Source organism: Daldinia caldariorum, assembly GCF_022478825.1.
Source record: "Daldinia caldariorum strain CBS 122874 unplaced genomic scaffold F4812scaffold_11, whole genome shotgun sequence".
In the NCBI taxonomy this organism is placed as follows: domain Eukaryota; kingdom Fungi; phylum Ascomycota; class Sordariomycetes; order Xylariales; family Hypoxylaceae; genus Daldinia; species Daldinia caldariorum.
Window position 1 is genome coordinate 288,825 of NW_025953047.1, and position 19,850 is coordinate 308,674.

The 19,850-nt window shown below is 49.2% G+C and overlaps 4 protein-coding genes across 4 annotated transcripts; 2 read left to right on the forward strand and 2 right to left on the reverse strand.

Annotated features, from left to right (window-relative positions):
- Positions 1–2,183: 2,183 nt before the first annotated feature.
- On the forward strand, positions 2,184–9,237 carry F4812DRAFT_432460 (jumonji superfamily protein). Its single transcript, XM_047934532.1, has 5 exons — positions 2,184–3,313; positions 3,410–3,458; positions 3,527–4,345; positions 4,709–4,806; positions 4,875–9,237. The coding sequence occupies exons 1-5, from the start codon at positions 2,870–2,872 to the stop codon at positions 8,769–8,771; spliced, it is 5,307 nt and encodes a 1,768-aa protein (XP_047789013.1). The 5' UTR covers positions 2,184–2,869; the 3' UTR covers positions 8,772–9,237.
- Positions 9,238–9,720: 483 nt separating this feature from the next.
- Positions 9,721–12,874, forward strand: F4812DRAFT_62210 (uncharacterized protein). The gene has a single exon (XM_047939249.1). It carries the CDS (start codon positions 10,192–10,194, stop codon positions 12,733–12,735), a length of 2,544 nt encoding a protein of 847 aa, XP_047789014.1. The 5' UTR covers positions 9,721–10,191; the 3' UTR covers positions 12,736–12,874.
- A 1,143-nt stretch (positions 12,875–14,017) lies between these two features.
- Positions 14,018–14,957, reverse strand: F4812DRAFT_465432 (uncharacterized protein; the record flags this gene model as incomplete). Its single annotated transcript, XM_047938436.1, has 1 exon — positions 14,018–14,957. One exon carries the CDS (start codon positions 14,955–14,957, stop codon positions 14,088–14,090), a length of 870 nt encoding a protein of 289 aa, XP_047789015.1. The 3' UTR covers positions 14,018–14,087.
- A 1,750-nt stretch (positions 14,958–16,707) lies between these two features.
- Positions 16,708–18,385, reverse strand: F4812DRAFT_432468 (carbohydrate-binding module family 1 protein). Its single transcript, XM_047934533.1, has one exon. It carries the CDS (start codon positions 18,094–18,096, stop codon positions 16,966–16,968), a length of 1,131 nt encoding a protein of 376 aa, XP_047789016.1. The 5' UTR covers positions 18,097–18,385; the 3' UTR covers positions 16,708–16,965.
- Between the last annotated feature and the right edge of the window lie 1,465 nt (positions 18,386–19,850).

The following is a 19,850-nucleotide window of genomic DNA, read 5'->3' on the forward strand; positions in this document are numbered from 1 at the left end:
GATCCCTGTAAGTTTGTCCGCGAATATCAATTCGATTTTTTTTTCTCTTTCTTTTTGGACTGGCGCAGGTTGACCAACCTCGCCGACCAATCTGCCAATTCTCCAACCACGAATCTAAATAGTTGCGACCGTTCGGACCATTGGACACGTCGGCTTGCGACTAGTACTTAGAATCCCCACATAACGGGCATTTATCAGATCTTTGAATACGGAAGACGTAAGCCGAATGATAAACACGGAGTTGTATCATAGGTTCATATATATATAGAAATGTATACGAATAACAAGATGAGAAGAGATTTTAAAAAACAAGCAGCCACAAAGCGGAGCCACCCAACATAGGTACGTGTATTATTCTACCTAACCTTAATAGTATTGTTAATAGCGTCGGCGTAATCCGCGCAGCCTCGCCCCAATTCATGGGGAAGCAGATGACATGCATTTGGTATTACTTACCTTCCACACTAGGATCCATCTTTTACTTTTTTAACCCGCTGGTCGTAATGGGTTCCATATAGAATTATCACCCGTCATGTTCGTTCTGCCTTGGCTTTGGGGAGACATTACCTATGTCGCAGATCTCCGGATTCGTCGAGGTCCAAGCGGCTCCCCGACAAATTGGATTCTTGTTTGTCTCCGATTTCTACGTTTGATTATAGATCTCACGATCCTAAGACGATGATATACACCGACTATCTTATATTATCAAGATTCAGGTTTTTTTTTTGTACAAACCTTTACCTATTTAGGCAATCTATATAAATGAACACGTCGGACTATGCGCATACCTGCTGTCAAGACCGTGTAGTTGTATAATTCATAGCGTGACCGCACGTTTGTAGTTTCGGTAAGTTGACCGTATAGCGTTTGCGCATCGTCCTAAAAGTGTCAGCCTGCATTCACTCTTTTGCACGTAAGCTATGTTGAGTAAGAGTGACAGAACTTGCACTTCCCTAGGAAAGGCGCCAATATTCAAGCTTTGGTACCTAACCTAATATAAAATTTGAAACAGCATCCCTTCGTTGTCAAAGTACCAGGACTGGGCTTGGTACCTGATAGGTATTTACATATCGACCTCTGAAGAGCATGAAGAGTATGAAGTCGCGAGTAAAAGAGCGTAGCAGAATTATATCACATGGTACTTTTAACCTCGTACTGGGCAGATTTATCCGACGAGAGAGGGAAATGGAACTGGAAATAGAGATGTGATATTAAATATCAAAACTTGAAAACGACGTTGGATCATGAATGGAATGGAACATGCAAAATCTTGCATCGAGTATATATACTTTATTCGCTTACGATTGTTCAACCCTTACGTATGTAGAGATACCTCTCATGTTTAGCTCATGGCAGCAGCGTTACCTAACCTAGAGTTGCGGCGGTATACCTGATGCGGAACCGTATTAGATGGAGTCTGAACTTACCTAGAGTTTTCGATTAGGTACATCCATCTATAGGTATTTTAGGTACGAAGGTCCGGGCCAAAAGTCTTGCACATCGAAGCTTAGGTAAGCTACCCACTTAGGTATGTGTCAATAAAAAAGGCTATACGGTGTCAGATCTACCAATAGCAGCTAGCTCCCCTGTAGCTATAGTGGTAAGCCCCCTAAAGTTTAGCGTACAAGCCACTAGCCACCCCTAAAATTAGTACTAAGCCAATACAGTGCTATTATAATCGTGCACGTTAAATTTCCTAGACTAAAAGCTTGGCATGTGCAAGACTTTTGGCCCGGACCTTCGTACCTAGGTATTTAAGTACTTATCTAGGCACATAATATAATGCATGTATATCCGTACCCTGCACAAAATGTACGTACCGGAGGTAGCTTTAGGGTCCACTTTGTTCTTTAAATGGGCCTGGGCATAAAATCCCGACAAGCTACAAGTCGCATCCACCCAAAAAATCATATCCACTTCCAACTGCCTCTTCTTTCTACTTTCCCAATCCCCAATTTCTTAGGTGGTACCTAGGTACTTTGTCAAGCCGCGCCTGCACTGCGTGACCCCGTTACCCGCGTACCTATTCTGTTTTAAACGGATGTTAAGAGGCTTTTCAGACTTGAGTGACCTGACCACCCACGTTCCACGGTCCCACCGTATCAAACAGTCGTTGAACTTACTTACCCATTCCGCTCTACCCAATCTACTAAGTACTAATCCGTTTTCCGTTCTACTTACACGACTTATTGTTCATACCTTCCACCCATATCTCCATACTTGACATCTCAAAACTAAACTTCCCTCTCCTCAATCTAACATGCAACATGCAACCCTCCTTGACTTGACCATCCCCTTCTAATTCACACATATTGGGGCACGACACTTCTCACTCGCCACCTCATTAAGTGTCATTTCTGTTCGGCTTTCATATTCGGTCACTAATGATTCTATTAATTCAGTAATTGGTGATATTCGAGGTTGCGTCGTGGTGGTTGAGGTGCGATACATACCAGGACACCGGATCGGCAATACTGTTTTTACCTAATTTGTCCGTTGGTCAAAGTAGTATCTCCTGGTCGTATATTCTAACCAGGTGCCATATTTATCTCACTTCTTAGTCCCATATCGCGGTTTTCCGCTGCATCTACACGGTACCGACACCCCACACGATTCGAACGACGATATTTGCTCCAACAGCATTTCGCCTCTTTCGACGCCAGCTGCCTCCTGCTATCTTCGGGGTTGGCTCCATCACGACCCCGGTAGGACATTCATGCGATGCACGTACAGCTTACCTTCCTTGTGACAGCCTCACACTTTGCACCACTTCGCGGTGGTCGGCATACGTAGCCTACTATTACTTACTTTGGGACTGCTGGAGAGGATCATTTAAGCCGCCTTCCAGCGTCATTGTACGTCGTGAATCATGGTTTCCACCCCCTCCGTCAGCCATAATGGCGGCGTTGGAGGTGTCAGTAGTACCAATGCTAGCGCAAGAGCTTCCCCGGCTGTTGGCGCCGCCAATTCTGCGGGCCATACCTCTTCATCCAATGGCGCGAAATCCAAGACGCAGGTCAACTCGAACGGCTACCACCCAACGAACCCTCCAGTCCCTCTCAGCTCGATGCGTAGTGCCCCGCTAGACCTTACTTCAGTTGAGAGAAGGGGCCAGCCCACAGCCAGCCGAGAGTCGTCTAAGCAAAATAGGTTGTTCGGGCTTGAAGAAGCACCAACCTACCGACCTACCGAAAACGAATGGAAAGACCCGCTTGAGTACGTTCGCAAGATTACGCCTGAGGCCCGCAAGTACGGTATTTGCAAGGTCATCCCTCCAGACTCATGGAATCCCGATTTCGCGATTGATACCGAGGTGAGTCCTTAAATCCCAATCAGACACAATTCAAGGATATTTGCAGTGGTTTTAGTTACGGAGTCTGTATTTCGATCATGTACTGACAATCTACAGAAATTCCACTTTAGAACACGAAAGCAAGAGTTAAACTCAGTCGACGGCCGTAAGTGATTCGTTGCGAAATGCTATATAGTCCTAATAACCGTCGTTTTGTTAACTTGTAAATGCCAGGCACACGAGCAAACCTGACCTATCTAGATGCCCTAGCTAAATACCATAAGCAGCAAGGAACCAACCTAAATCGATTACCATACGTGGACAAGAAGCCCCTCGACCTATACAAGCTTAAGAAGGCGGTTGAATCTCGTGGGGGGTTTGAAAAAGTTTGCAAGACAAAGAAATGGGCGGAAATCGGCAGAGATTTGGGCTACAGCGGGAAGATCATGTCGTCATTATCGACATCCCTTAAAAACTCGTATGATCGATGGCTTACTCCGTACGAGAACTACTTGCGCCAAGCAAAACCTGGAGTCTATCAGCAGTTAGAGTACGAATACGGCGGGCCATTAACTCCTAGTCCGGCACCTAGTCCGATAAAGAGGTCGACTGTAAACACTCCGTCCAGTTTACGAGCAGAGTCTCCTGCTCGACATGCAAGCGACATTCTTCAGCAGAGTTTGAATGTCCCGAAGCAAGAAAATGACCGTGATACTATCATGGCGGATGCGCCGGTGGCTACTTCGCACCCTTCATCCGGCGGGTTTACTGCCATCAACTCAGGTGGTTTCACTGCGGTCAATAGCGGGTTTACAAGTGTTAACCGACCTACTCCAACGGATCCTAAAGGCTTTACGCCGCCTCCGAAGCGCCATGGAAGCCCGCATCCATCCGGTAAAAATACTCCAGATTTTCGACCATCCGGACTAGGCCCTGGCACAGCCCTAAAGCGTCAACTCAGCTCCGACAGCTTAGATTCGGCTAAAAAGGACAACGGTACTGATAAAGACGATTCGGAAAGTGGTAGTAGGAGGAGTAAAAGGCTCAAGAAAGGTCCGTATTTCCTTCTAATAGTGACTCTCGCAATCATTCAGTTCTACTCATCATTTCAATTATTTCGCGTATGCTTTCCTTGATCTTTCTTTCCATTCATTAGTTTGATCCTCTATTGTTATGATATTATGGCGTTATTACTCTCTTCTTTATTTAATCCATTTTACCTGCGGCGATAGTAACATATCATTTCCTTTGTGGTGCGCTTCTCCTTAGTGGGGCCGCCAGTGTGCAGGGTCTCAATCATGCGCCTTGCCGTGCAGCAATGCACAACAGGAGCGGAGACCTTACAATGGATGTTCTGTCGTTCGAAGTCGATGATTGGTTCGATCGCTTGTGAAACTAATGCAGGTCGGTGTCCAGAAACCGTCCCTACAGTAGCTGGGTCGCATATGTCAGTCTTCCGACCTTCAGCTCCGAGAATACCAATACCCCGAGATGAATCGTCGAATCCGAGCGAGGTAGGAACTCCATATATATTTATCCTCTCTTTCCCTCTTTTTATAGCATCTTGATTAACTGTCTATAGAAATGCGAAGTATGCGGTAAAGGTGACGAGATTGGCCCTATAGCTCTGTGCGAGTCCTGCGACCATGGATACCATGGTGCTTGTTTAGACCCTCCTATCAAGCATAAACCTGATACCGAGTGGAATTGCCATCGATGCCTTGTTGGTGATGGTCAGTTCGGCTTCGAAGAAGGTGGGCTATATTCCCTCAAGCAGTTCCAGGAGAAGGCCGCAGACTTCAAACAGGCATACTTTGAGAACCGTATGCCTTACGACCCGGTACTTAAATGTCCAAGACCAGTCACAGAAGATGACGTGGAAAAGGAATTTTGGAGGCTTGTCACCAGTACTGAGGAAACAGTCGAGGTTGAATACGGCGCGGACATTCATTGCACGACTCACGGTTCCGGCTTCCCTACAGCAGAGCGTAACCCGTGCGACCCCTATTCCACCGATCCTTGGAATTTGACTGTAATGCCTTTGAACCCAGAGAGTCTTTTCCGCCACATCAAATCCGATATCTCAGGTATGACTGTTCCATGGGTATACGTTGGCATGATATTCTCGACATTTTGTTGGCATAATGAGGACCACTTTGCCTATTCGATTAATTACCAACACTTCGGAGCAACCAAAACGTGGTACGGCATTCCAGCCGAGGACACCGAAAAGTTTGAGAACGCTATGAAAGAAGCAGTACCGGAGCTTTTCGAAACCCAGCCGGACCTCTTGTTCCAGCTTGTCACGCTTCTTACTCCCGAGCAGCTTCAGAAGGCGGGTGTCCGTGTTTATGCTCTTGACCAGCGAGCTGGTCAGCTTGTACTGACATTTCCTCAAGCCTACCATGCTGGTTTCAACCATGGTTTCAATTTTAACGAGGCTGTCAATTTTGCGCCATCTGATTGGGAACCATATGGCCTTGCCGGTGTGGAACGGTTACAGCAGTTCCGGAGACAGCCTTGTTTCTCGCACGATGAGCTTCTATGGACAGCAGCAGAGGGAACCAGTTCAGGATTAACGATTCAGACTGCGAGGTGGCTCGCACCGGCACTCCAGAGGATCCACAAGCGGGAGCTTGAGCAGCGAAAGGAATTCATTGCAAAGCACCAAGAAGATGCTCACCGATCTTGTTCATTGAACGAGGAGTCTGATGGGCATTGTTCTCTCGCATTCGAAGTGTCCGCTGAAGACGTTCCGGAGGAAGAGTACCAATGCGCTTATTGCAAATGCTATGCTTACCTGTCAAGATTTAAGTGTCTCCAATCCGGCAAAGTCCTGTGTATTCAACATGCCGGCCAACACTCCTGTTGCGATGCCCCCGAACCCGAGCGTTACGCAGGCGACCACCATAAGTTATATTATCGGAAGACTAACGAGGAACTGAATGAGATGTATCAAAAGGTGGCAGATAAGGCTAATTTGCCTGAAGCGTGGGAAGAAAAGTACGAGAAGCTTCTCGACGAGGGAGGAAAGCCGGCGCTTAAAACGCTGCGAAACCTTCTTAGTGAGGGTGAACGAATACCGTACGACCTCCCCTCCTTGCCATCGCTCAGGGAATTCGTTGATCGTTGTAACGAATGGGTCGAAGAGGCGACTAATTATACGGTGCGAAAACAGCAGAACCGCCGTAAAAATGATAAAGTCTGGCAGAGCGGATTACGAAAGTCCATCGGCAGCTCTTCCCAGGAACAGAAAGAACGCGAACTCCGTCGAGTCGACAATATCTACCGCTTGATCGACGACGCGGAGCGCATCGGCTTCGACTGTCCCGAGATTCAACAGTTGCAAGAACGTGCCAATGCTATCAGAAGTTTCCAAAAGAATGCCGAACAGTTCTTAGAGCGTGGTTGTGGTCAAGAATCTATCGAGGAGCTGATAGAAGAAGGCCGTGCATTTAATGTGGATATGCCGGAACTCGACAAGCTGTCTGAGATTCTGGAACAAACCAAATGGAATGCCAAGGCGAAATCCAACAGAGGGGTTATACTAACACTTAAAGATGTTAGAGAACTCCTCGAAGAAGGCACTCGATTAGAGATTCCCCCGTATAATGATAATATGAGGTACTTCAGCGATAAATACCAGGCAGGTATGCAGTGGGAGACCAAAGCAAAGGAGCTTATAAATGCAGAGGTGGTTCATTATCCACAGCTGGAGGCGCTTTCGAATCAAGTTCAAGTCAACAACCTCCCTGTGACAACGGAGACTTTGGCTGCTGTTGATCAGATCCTACACAAGCAGCGAGAAGCTCATCGTCAGATTATTGATCTGACGGAGCGGTCTAAGAATCCCGACTGCAAGAAAAGACCTAAGTATGCGGAGGTGGTTGAAATTATGAAGAAGCTAGAAGATCTCAACTCGAAACCAACCGGAACTTTAGATCTCGAAAAGGAACAGAGACGTCATGAGGATTGGATGCGAAAGGGAAAGAAGCTTTTTGGCAAGACCAACGCGCCGTTACATATACTCAAATCCCACATGGACTATGTGCTAGAACGCAATTTGGCTTGCTTCGACATCCGCAATGACACTCCTCGGTTACCAGCCGAACCTGCTTCCAGAGCAGCCAGCGAAGAGAGAGGCGAGGGTAAGATCCAACGGACTTCATGGGACATCAATGATCCCGCTCTAGTGGAAGTGTTTTGCATCTGCCGTCGCATCGAAGCTGGTATGATGATCGAATGTGAGCTGTGCCACGAATGGTACCACGGGAAGTGTCTCAAAATTGCTAGAGGGAAAGTTAAAGAGGACGATAAGTACACCTGTCCTATCTGCGATTGGCGAGTGAAAATTCCCCGGGATGCTGCGCGACCGAAGCTAGAGGATCTTATTGCCTGGCAGGAGGAGATTCCCAACCTACCTTTTCAGCCTGAAGAAGAAGAGGTGCTGAAAAAGATAATCGACAACGCACAGAAGTTCCGGGACCACATCGCAGCTTTCTGCAATCCCGTCCTAACGACTGCAGCTGAAGCCGGTACCCAGAGATTCTATTTGCGGAAAATCGAAGGTGCTGAGATCCTCCTATCCTTCGAAACCAACTTCTTTCGACAAGAACTACATAAATGGAACCCGGTAGCACCCGACCCACCCCCCGTACTAGATGTTTCCAAGAGCACTCGTAAGCCACGGCCTACCAAATTACAGAAAATGCTAGCGCAATATGGGGTAGACGACCCCGATGATCTTCCGGAAAATATGAAGAGCAAGGCAAACAGCTTAAAGCGAAAGGCAATGAACGCTGAGGCTGCTGCCAAGGCCGCAGCATCTTCAAGCAACAGTATTGTCCCTCCGAACGCGACTAGTCCATCCTCCCACCCTTTTGGTTCTGGCAACCACATGTACTATTCTCGGGGTTCACAGCCGTCTACTCCAGCACTTAGTAGTACACCCCACACGCATCCGCCACAACGATCCAATTCAGTATCTTCCAGCCGGCCGGGATCGTCACTCCGGCCTGATAGCATGGACATGAATAATACTGCGGGTTTACACCCAGATTTCTTCCTATCCGCCAGCAGTGGCTCAGGTCCTCAGCTAATCGGACCGGATTCAACCTTAACATTAGAGGAACGTCTACAGCGTGGGCAAGACGATGGCTTGAATCTGAACACAGATGCTGGCAAGGGTAAGGCCCTTGAATATCTACGCCGCACTGAAACTGGGCGTAAGCGGGCCGAAGAAATTTTTGGGCCGGGCGTATGGAGTCACAACGGTGATGATACATTCACCAGTAGACAAAACATCGGTCACGGTCAAGAGGATGACAGGGATGTGGATAAGATGTTCTTAGACCTTACTAATGCGGATGACGACGAGGAAACTAAGAAGGAGAGGCAAAGAGAACGGGAACGATTAAGTGTCACGGCTGACAGTTTCGAAGCGGAGCGAAACGCGATGGATATGGAAGACTCTGACTAAACCCAGCCAGACTCTACAAAATTTCGGTATCACGAATAGTTCATAAGTTACTTGGGTATGGTGTGCATGCCTCTGGTATCAAATACAGGCGTCTACTAACAGGAGGTACTTTCAAATCTGCCATACTGGCCATAAAATTCACCAACGGCGTATCGGAAAGCATTTCTTCGTGCTATATTCGTTCTTAGCATACGAGGGGAGCCTGTGCGTCATCAGATATAGAGGCGTTGTTGCGGTTTGAGTCGCAGACGAAGATTTTCCTTTCCTCGTGTACTCTTAGAGGATTTTAGGGATTTAAAAGCCCGACTTCACACACTATTGCATTAGATAGGCGTTGCGTTCTAGGTTGTGGTTCGGTATACCTCTGGCACTCAGTCTCGACGGAATGGAGTTGGGGAGGAGGGCCGATACCTTGTTTTAGGTAGTTAGGCATATATCTATTTGTTGAAGTTATTTTTCTACATTATTCCTTTTCTCCCAACTTGATGGTGATTTGTTTATTGCTCTATTCACCCCTATTGGAGTGTCTTCTAAACTGTTAGCTGATTTGACATGGGCGACAGGGGAAGTGGTGTTGTCCCAAATCACACCTGATTTTTCTGTATGACTTCACCGTGCTACCTGAGGCAGCCAATGCCAAGGGGACGTGAATAGCTAGTGAGTTTACTTGTGTAACAGTAGTAGTCAATCCAGGCGATAAACTACTAAGTCTTTTCTTATGTTTATGTCGTAGCTAGTGATCAGGAGTAGAGGAGTTGTGCAGGTGACTTGATTGACAAACTAAGCTTTCCTCGCCCGTGAGGGAGAAAGCCTGACTTATACCTATATGTCCTTACAAAAATGCTTCCATACCGTACCTGACAGCAGTTTATTAGCCACTGATTTGAGTAGCGATATATATTTTCTATTAGGGTCACCCATTCTCGAAAGGTTACACCTATCTTTCAAGTCAACAATTCTATTACTTCCTCATGCATCTCATGGTTTTACTCACATACACACACATGTTGCTATCCGGCAGTCATGCCGTAAACACCAACTTCGAAGCTATGAGTGTTAGCTTCCTGTCGTGAGAAATGACTGCGGCATCGTGAAATGCCAACATGAATTGTAAACAGACCTCATACATTGTAGAACAACTCACTTCTGCGAGGACGAAGCAGTTTCCTCCCGACAGTCACGGCGTATCCAAATGTCTTCTATAAGTTCAGTTCAGATCTTCTCTTCCCATCTCTTCATCTTAAAGCGCGATCCCATCAATTTCCATCCATCAATAACCTTTTCATTCATTCATTCGGTATCTAAGATACGGGATAAGAAAAAAAACATATCGATTAAGTCTTAGGATTAAGTCAGAATTAACCATACGAAACCAATAATAAGGATAGATAATAGGAAATAGAGAGAGAGAGAGATAGCTATGGCGGACGTGAACCATAGCTGGGATAACGCAAATTTCGTGCCCGTCCTCGGAGAGGACATCCCAGGCATAACGTCCGCGTGCGAGAGGCTGGGCGACTTGTTAGGGATCCACGAAGAGACATGCAAGGAGGTAAAAGAGCACGTAGCAACGAACTACGAGTGCGCCGTCCTCGAGAGCCTCGGTATAACCATCGGCTTCCCGAGACAAGGCATAACACAGTACCTCGGGAGTAGGCCTGGCGGCCAGAGATTCCTCGCTCTTGTCTGCGCCTTGGGGACCGCCTTCGATCCGCCCGAAAGCGCGCAGGTGGTAGCGAGTCTGATGGGCAGCCACCTCAAGCTGGGAGCGATGCCACGTCCTACGGCCGAGAAGCTTTGCCCGCTACTCGACACCGTCAAGGCGCAATGCAACTTGTCCAACTTCGCCAACCTCGTCGCGGATTACGAGATAACGTTGACGCGCGAGCTCCGCAAACGACGCCTCGGTCCCGCCGCCTGTTCAGGTCGCCTAGACAAAACCCCCGACACGGACGCGGTGACCAAGCTAGCCCAGTTATTGTTGTCGAATAAATCCGCGGAGTCCGGCGAGAGAAGGCCGAAGGCGATAACGATCCAAGCGGGGAGCTGCGTGCCCTGGCTCGTCGCCTTCCTGCGCTGGTGGCTGCGCAAGACCCCTGTGGTCTACCTCGGAGAAGGCCAGCCAGCGAGCCAGCAGCAATGCGAAAAGATCATCCAAGGCGACACCAGCATCGGGATCAAGCTCGGGTTTCCCGCGACGCAGAAAGACGGCAGCGCGCCGGAACTCGTCCGGGTCAGGGCCGTGTACTCGCCGTCGCACTGGGAAGACTGGACCTTCCGCCACGGCCGGGCGGAGCGACGCTACGGCGGCCTCGTCTCGATCCCCACGTACTTCCGCCTCATGCTCAACGCCTTCCGGCTGGACCAGGGCCAGGCCAACCAGGCCGCCGTGGAGGTAATTCCGTACGCGCTGTCCGAGGCGCGGAAGAGCCTGACGATGTGCTCCGAGGGGTGCGTGTCCCGCGGCCGGTGGGGCGTGCCCTGCGCCACGACGACGGATCTCGCCGGCGCCAAGTCCAAGCTCTGGCTGCAGTCGCAGGAGGAAAAAGAGAAGGAGAAGGAGGGGGAGGAGGGGCACAACAAAGAGGCGGTCCTGGCAAGCGAGCTAGCGAAGATCCGCTCGGGCCGCTTCGAGCCGTTCCCGGAGCGGGCCGAGATCAACAGCATTCTGCGGCTGGTCGGCGGGTGCGAGGGGAAGCACATGCAGGACCTGCGCAGCAAGCAGATGGGGCTGCCGATCTACGGGCACAAGGAAGCCGCCGCGTTCCTGGGGCAGGCGAAGCACGAATCCGAGCGCGAGGCGTGGATGGCGGGGGGTTTGTTCCGGTCGCAGCTGCCGCTGGGCCAGCCCGGCGCGACGACGGTGTTCGTCGAGCAGATGGCGCACGTGGTGGCGACGATCCTGGCGCTCTCGCTGTTCCGCAACCCCGAGCCGCGGCAGCAGCAGCAGCAGCAGCAACGGCTCATGGTGCGGCCGGACCCGCTCGTCTGGCAGAGCGCGGAGGTAGCGCCGAGCACGGTGATCTCGGCGATATGCCGGGTGTTCCGGGGGCAGACGGCGTGCAGCGACGTGACGGAGTGGCACCGGGTGTGCCGGAAGCTCGCGGGCGAATCGGAGGAAGGACGGCCGGAGATCGAGCGGCGGAACGTGATCATATCGGGGGGCGCCGGGCAGGCGGTGTGGCCGGCAACGATAGTCGGGGCGGAGAAGCTGCCCGCGAGCGATGAGAGCTACCTGCGGCTGCGGTGGTGCCGGGGGAAGATCTTCAACAGCCAGGTCCAGCGGTCGTACCGCAGCGTCGTGGCCGCGAACTCGCACGTCACGCCGGACTGGGCACTATCCCAAAGCGCAACTGCAACTGCAACGGGGACGATGACGATGACGATGACAGCGGCCGCGGGACGACAACTCGCGGAAAATACCCGGTACGTGTTCAACTCGGTGTTCCACCCGCAGAGCAACCAGGTCCTCGAATGCAGCATGGTCCGGACGCTGGAGTACGAAGGCAACAAGATCACGAGCGCGGCTCTAGATCCCACAGGCGTAATCAAAGCCCTAGCCTCCGCGGAACGCATCGAGTCGTGCCCGCACGACGAGAAGGCGTCTGTGGACATGGACAGCACTACCACGAACGCTCGCGGCCACGATGGCACGATAGTTCCCGACATGTATCTCTGCACGCCCGAGAACCCGCTCCCCTGGCTGCGGGACTGGGCACGCAGGGCGGACGACGAGCAAGTAGCGCGGCAAGGTCTGAGCGAGCTGCTCCAGCGCGTGAGGAGCATGGGAGGCGGGCCAGCATCTGGCGCCGTGGCGGTGATCCCTACCGCGGGTGACGACCGACTGCGGATATTTACTCTGTCCAAACCTGTCGGAGCGCATGTAGCTATTAGGGGACACGCGTGTCTGGCCTGCTGTGTTAAGTTCTGCAAGCATTTTGGATTTAGCGTGCTTGTGCTATGATGGTCGAGTATGAGACCTTATAAACACTAGGGAAGTATGTTTGGTGGCTTTTGTATAGCACGTCTATTATGATGGGAAGAAGTCGGGATATTTAAGGATAAGCATTTTTTAACAGCGAACATCTGTTGGTATCAACATGGGTACGGATTACTTGGAGTATAATTAATACAAGTACGAAGGTCCGGGCCAAAAGTCTTGCACATGCCAAGCTTTTAGTCGCGGGAACATAACGTACACAATTATAATAGCACTGTATTGGCTTGGCACTAGTTTTGGGGGCGGATAGTGGCTTGTACGCTAAACTTTAGGGAGCTTACCACTATAGCTACAGGGGAGCTAGCTGCTATTGGTAGATCTGACACCGTATAGCCTTTTTTATTGACACATACCTAAGTAGGTAGCTTACTTAAGCTACAATGTGCAAGACTTTTGGCCTGGACCTTCGTAGACTCTTGAATATATTGAATTGGGTCGTAGCATTAGAAACGGCTTTAATAGTTGCAAAGTGCTGAGTTGTGAATCTAACCAGGTATTGACTAAGTATTGTAATTTAGTTGGAATTGAGTAAGAAGGCATAGCCCTCGTCAGGAGAGCCTGCGTAAGAGACCCTGGGTTGATTATAACCCGAGGAGGCGGCACCAAATGTGAGTCCGTGATAGGTACAAATTTTCAGGGGTATGTGGGTATAGCAGGGGTATACTACCTACCTCATACTAGTAGCTAAAATAGGCGAGGCGTTACTAGCTCAGCTCCATATACTGTATGTACGACCCTGACACTCACTTTGTATTGTATAGGTATGACAGCTATCGAGGGCATAAACCTCTCCTAACAGAAATTCTAAAGCTGTAGTAAGTACCTTAAGTACCTAGGTACCTACCTAGGTTAGGTACTTAGGTACTTATGAGAATCTTATGAGAATATTTGATTTCCCTCCGCTAGCTCAACGCCAAAAGCCCCTTGGTCAGGGTCTTTCCAGATTTGTCTCTCGACTGCGGTAATGATTTTATATTCAAGGTAAAACAGCTTTTCACCCACGTAACTATTACAGAACACAACAATAACCAAAGAGTTACCGAAGAGCCAGGAGACATTATTATAATAGATTGCAGTTGTATTAAGAATCAGCTTTTAAGGAAAAGGTATTATAACTGTCGGTATTGAAACGACTTGAGGGGTATCTCCATCCGTCCTATCTAGGTTGAGATCCGTCGACAAAAGAAATAGCTAAACATAATTCCCTTTCGCTATGATTTTTGAGGTCAAACTTAGAACCAATAATATAGCCAATAGGTAAACCAGAACCAGCAGAGAGCTCGATAAGAGAAAAGGCAAAGATGGACTCCCATCGCCTAGAAACTCCAGCGAAGCCCCTGAGGAGGTTTCGGGTACGAAGGCATGCCATGTTCCTGCTGATGTTGAAGCTGAGGATTCATGGAGAATGCATTTCCCCAGGGCATCTGGTTGCCTTGCCCGTACATGTGCTCCTGGCCGTAGGACATCTGGTAGTTTGAATTGTCCTGTCCCTGCGTTACCCTGCCGAAGGATTGCCCATGTGCTGGTAACAAATGCTGCTGAGATTGGTCGCTCTGGACGACTGGGCCAAGATAAGCATTCTGACAGTTGGGCTGTCCCGCGTTAAACTGGAACATCTCGGGTTGGTCGTTCCAGTTCTGCGATTCCTCCATATGGCGTCTCTTTGCCGCCCTGGAATTATCCATACTGCAGTGGCTCAAGTGACCCGAAGCGCTGGCGTCACTAAAGACATTCGTTAATTCCCCAGAACTCGTCGCGCTACCCGTGTCTGATGGTGTAACGACGAGGTATTCAGGTTTGCTCTGTGTTAGCTGCTTCTTCAGCTTCTCAATCTCAGCAGCCTGGGCGATTTCCAGGTCGCTAGCTTTGGTTCGAGCGGCCGTACGCTTCCGCTTGGTTAGGCTGGACATTTCGCCTTGCAGCCGGGCGTTGTGGTTGCGGACCGATTGCAGTTCTTCCCGAGCTGTTTGCATGCTTTCTTTCATAAACTCCATGTCCTCCTTGAAGCCTTCGAACATGGCCATAAATTCGGCGTTGCGACGAGCTAGATCCTCGTTGCAATTTTCGAGCTCTCTTAGCCGCGCGGTTTGTCGCTGGCTATCGACCGAGGGGTCTGAGGTTCCGACCATGTCGAGACCAGAGTAGTCGAATTCGAAGCCCGCCATCTGGTCCTTGGAGAAAGCCATTTTTAATGACGCCGAGTTTGGTTGATAGGTTTCGGCTGAGGACTTTTCGGAAGAGACACGAGGTACCTGTAATGAGTGTCATGTTAGTATATCGGTTCATCTCATCTTGGTATGTATCAATGAACTTACAAGTTGAGGTCGCTGAAGTGTTGTATCAAACCGACGACGCTTAGATACAGCAAGGTAGCAATAGGCTATATCAAAGAGCGCTTCCTAAGTCTTGACTATACTTGGTAGGGATCTTGTAATGCCAGAAGATAATCCAAAAGTTGAATTGGAGGATTATGCAGCTTGGAAGACTCTTTGGTAATGTCTGAACTGAATCTTCGTGTTTGAAAAGATCAGACGGACAGGGGGGAGAAGCCGTGTTTATATACTTTCTTGTGGTCGGTAAAATCAGCAACGAGCTTGGAGATAGCAACGACCAGCCGCCCCACAAAGGTATCTTAGGTACTTACTCACTGATGGTTGAAAAAAGTAGTTTGCTTCCAATTCACTATCGTAATAGATAGGAAACAAATATGATTGGTTAATATTTTAGAATAGTGACCTGTACGGCCGTTGCAATTGGTAGGTCTTAGGAAGTAGTGAGTTGTATGGTTAAGATAAGGGTTAGGCAGTAAGTCAACAACGCGCATTTTGCACTTAAACCTACGGTCCTAGTGCCAGCCAGTGCCAAACAGATGGTCAACGTAAGGAAGAAAGTGTTTAGATATTTCCCTAAAAGGCTTAAGCTTATCTAATGACGTGAGTAGTACAGTAGAAAACTTTTCTATCTCCATTTTACGTTCTCCCTCCGGGTCCTCGCACCTTCCCACGTTCGCTCTTTCCCTCTTTCCCTCTTCTCAATGGACCATTTTGAAAATTATGATCTTTCCCGCATTTAATATTCACTGAAGGTACCTACGTTAGGTACGTTAGGTACGTCATTCCACTAGTCCAATTCACTACCTACCTAGGTAGGTACGCCATTCGTACTGTTCCATTTAGAGGTCATTTCGTGGGGTTTAGTTTGGGACTTTCCCTAACGTAGCACACGACGTTGCGATCCAAAAAAGCGAGGTGTGGAGTTCGTTAGCGACGAAACATCTATCTAATACAGCAGATGGAGGTGTATGTTTACAATGCAATAATGTACAGACTGTACGTAATACTAGAGAACGGAAAGCATTTTCTTATGAGATTTCTTATGCGATACCGTAAAGTCCTAAACATCCTAGAGAGCTTTTAAGAAAAACGTTTTCGCTATGGGACGTAAGAATGTATTGAATCATCTCTCGTCATTAATACAACCGTCTTAAAAAATATGATTACTGTCCGCTCTACATTTGACTGTTGCTATCAAAGGAACTATAGTAGTTGTTATAGATGCGGAATATGTAAAAGGGGGGACTGATGTGGTACGGATGTATAAGCAGGACGTCGATCAAACCCCTGCAGCATACCGAAATAGGCAACAGCTAGACCAAAGTCGAGATCTGATTGGCTGTCCGGAACACAAGCTAATACTACTAATCATCCGAAGCTTGATAGAAAAAACTAACGAGTATTGTCCCGCGCTTGAGTATAACTTTAAGGAAATCTATCTACCTAATATAAGCCCTTATACTACATTCAAGGAAACACCGAATATGGTTCCAGACTTGTGTACTACTATAAACTTCGAAATTTACACACTACATTATATACTACGCGACGATCACTTATGAATATAAGAAAGATAAAACATTCACGAAGCAATCTCATAATGTAAAAAGCAAAAAATATATATATTCGAATTTAAAAAATCGTATAAAGTGTAAATACAAGAATCGAACTCCCGACCCGAAGCCATCAGCCAGGGCTTCTTCTTCTTCTCCTTTTTTCTTCTTTCTTCCACTTGTAACCTCGGTTAATCATACACAAGCTCGTATACGTTATCCTTCTCTCCTTATGCTCGCACATTAGACCGCGTTTCGTCTCTTCGCCGTCGTCAAGTCATTCCGACCGCACAATAGTTTGAACCAGCTTAGGCGGTGTTGACGCACTGGTAGTAGAAAGGGTTCCAGGACTTGCAGGTGCCCTCGGCGCAGGCGGTCGGGCCCGCGTAGCCGCTGCCACCGCAGCGGCCGTACAGGCTCTGGACGTCGACGGCGCCGGTGGGATTAGCCGCGGTGGTGGTGCTGGGGGTGGTAGCGACGCGGGTAGAGGTGGCGAGAGTGGTAGGGGTGGAGACGACAGCAGTGGAGGTCTTCTGGGTGCTGGAGACAGTGGTCTGGGCAGCCTTGGTGGTAGAAGCAGCCGTGGTGGTGGCAGCGGCGGCGCTAGTGGACGTCGCGCTGCTGCCGCTTCCGACGGTCGCGGTTCCCGTAGCGGTGACAGCGGACGAGGATTGGGCGACGGAGGAAGAGGCGCCAGAGATCAGGGTGGGGCCGGGGATGGTGTAGGTGAGGCCGGTGGTGTAGATGTTGACGACGATGCCGGGGTCAGCAGCAGAGTACAGCTTGGTACCCAAGACGCCGGCGGGGACCTCAGTACCGCTACCGGTGATCTCGAGGTTGAAGCACTGGGGGTAAGCCTGCGCGCCGTTGGCCTGGCCCGCGGAGTGCAGGGCGATGGTCTCGTGACGGAGAACGTAGTTGCCGGGCTTGATGTTGGACGGGATCTGGACTAGCCAGGTGTTGTTGTTCTTGATCAGGACATCAGAACCCCAGAAACCGTTCTGGACAGAGTCGTCGATCTTGCCGACCTCGTCGATCTTGAAGAACTCGAGGGTCTCCTTGTTGACGCTCTCGCAAGGACCGTTGCAGGCGGCGAGGTAGTCGATCATGGGGCCCTTGTGCGACTCAGGCCAGGTGTTCCAGGTGATGCTGATGCTGTCGCCAGCCTTGACCTGGGCGTGACCACCAGCCGGCTTAGCAGACTTGTGGCAGATGATGTCGGCGCTGCCGAAGCTGTTGGGCTCGACGAAGCCGTTGTCGGTCTGGGAGGTGGTCCACCCGACGACAGTGGGAGGGTTCTGCTGGTAAGGGAAGTTGGTCGGGTCGTAGCCCTGGTAGAAGAGACCGTCGATGACGACGTGGTCAACGTGGCCGTGGGCGGCGACAGTGGCAGCCGAGGCGAGGGCCGCAACAACAGGGGAGATTTTCTTGATACCCATTTTGTTGGTTGTGATAGTCGATGCAATATAGCTTTATTAAGTGAGCGAAAGGTAGAGACAACAAGTTCAGTTATATTATGAACGGCAGCTAAGAGGTATCGATCAAGATAGCTGTTCTCACCGGGAGGTAGAAAAGAATGACTTTGGTAAAAAGGATAGACAATAATGAATGGTTAAAGGAATCGACTTCGCAAACCGATGGTGATGAGAAAAAAAGACTGATGGAAGCGGCATCTCGACTCATGTTATATAGAGCTTCAAGGTCAAGTGCATGTCATAGTATATCCATGTCTTCGATCATAATTGCAGTTGTCTAAGATCCACTGATACTAGGGCCCCCCTGTGGAGGCGCCGAAGGAACGAAACCGCAGGATCCGACACAGATGATGGTCTCGACCTTCCTAAGGGCCTAATGCGAGACTCTATTGGTGCACTAGACTTCACAATGGGGACAAGCCATTATTTTATTATAGAAATTACTATGTACCTTGCACGTTACTTGAAAGATAAAGTATGGTACAATGGAGACGCTAACACGTACGATTCCGGTGGAGGTTTATTGCACATAGTAATACTGATGTCGAACCAGGTTTTTGGCGCCATGGGACTTACGCCAGCAAGCGTCGTTATCATGCCTTGGCGGTCAAGCGAGATTTGAGTTGACAACAGGAGATGGTGTTTTGACCTCCAAGGACGATAACAACGCCACGAGACTACCTACTCACCTAGGTACGTTAACGTTATAAGGTATAAGCAACTCGCTTGTGAATTAGGGAATAGCCTCAAGTTTCTGTTTGACCAAACCAATCTATCTCAAAGGAATAAGCATTCAACCTAACCTCGCACATTGTATGCTCTTTAGGTATTGTATTGTACTTGGTACACAAACACCAAGCCTGGGAGCCAAAGCTTAGGCACCATCTCCCACGAGGTTAGACTCTCGTTGGTGGGGAACCAAATCTCTAACACGGCTCAAGCCGTAGTTAAATTAAACGGTCAAGAGAGACGCATGTTTGGCCCAACCACACCATCGGTAGCCGCTCTTTGAGTCCCATGGTGGCGTGATACCCTGTAGAGTCGTGGCGGTAAGTCTGCTCTCTATTCGTAGGAATCCATCTGCGGGGAGGGGGCGCGGGAGGACTTTAGATGAGCCGCACTTTTACCTATGGACTTTGAAAAAAAGCGCTAGATACGTAAATTGCTACTGCGGTAGTCTTTGAAGGGGACTCCTATTTTGGAATGTCTTCGAGTAATAGTCAAGGTATCATCGCGAATCTTACATGTGATCCTATGCAGCTCGACGTCTCGTCGCAAGCGAAAAACAACTTCTCTTAGCGAATCTAGTGGGTAGAACCCATTTTTTTTTTTTGTTTCGTCATGCACATAAGGATGTCATGACGCGGCCATCATATAACACCTGGATTATTTATTATGCATACATGATCGAGATGGTAGACTAGGCTGATCCGGCTCGAGTTGCCGTTAGTATGGAAGCGCCTCACATCGAACCGAGTCAAGGGAAAAACAGAGTAGCAACCGCGCAGGGCGGACAGGGCGAATCAGCGGGGGATCAACGACGGGAATGGGGAAAAGCCAAGGGCAACTGCAGGGCTAGAAATCAACGGGATCCACGTATTGTCCCCGAGCCCCTGCGTAGATCTCAGACGATCCACAGCGCCGTTTCGCCTGACCGTAAACGGAAGTACTTCCGGACCGCTCCTATATCCATACCTCACATTACAACGCTAGGTTAT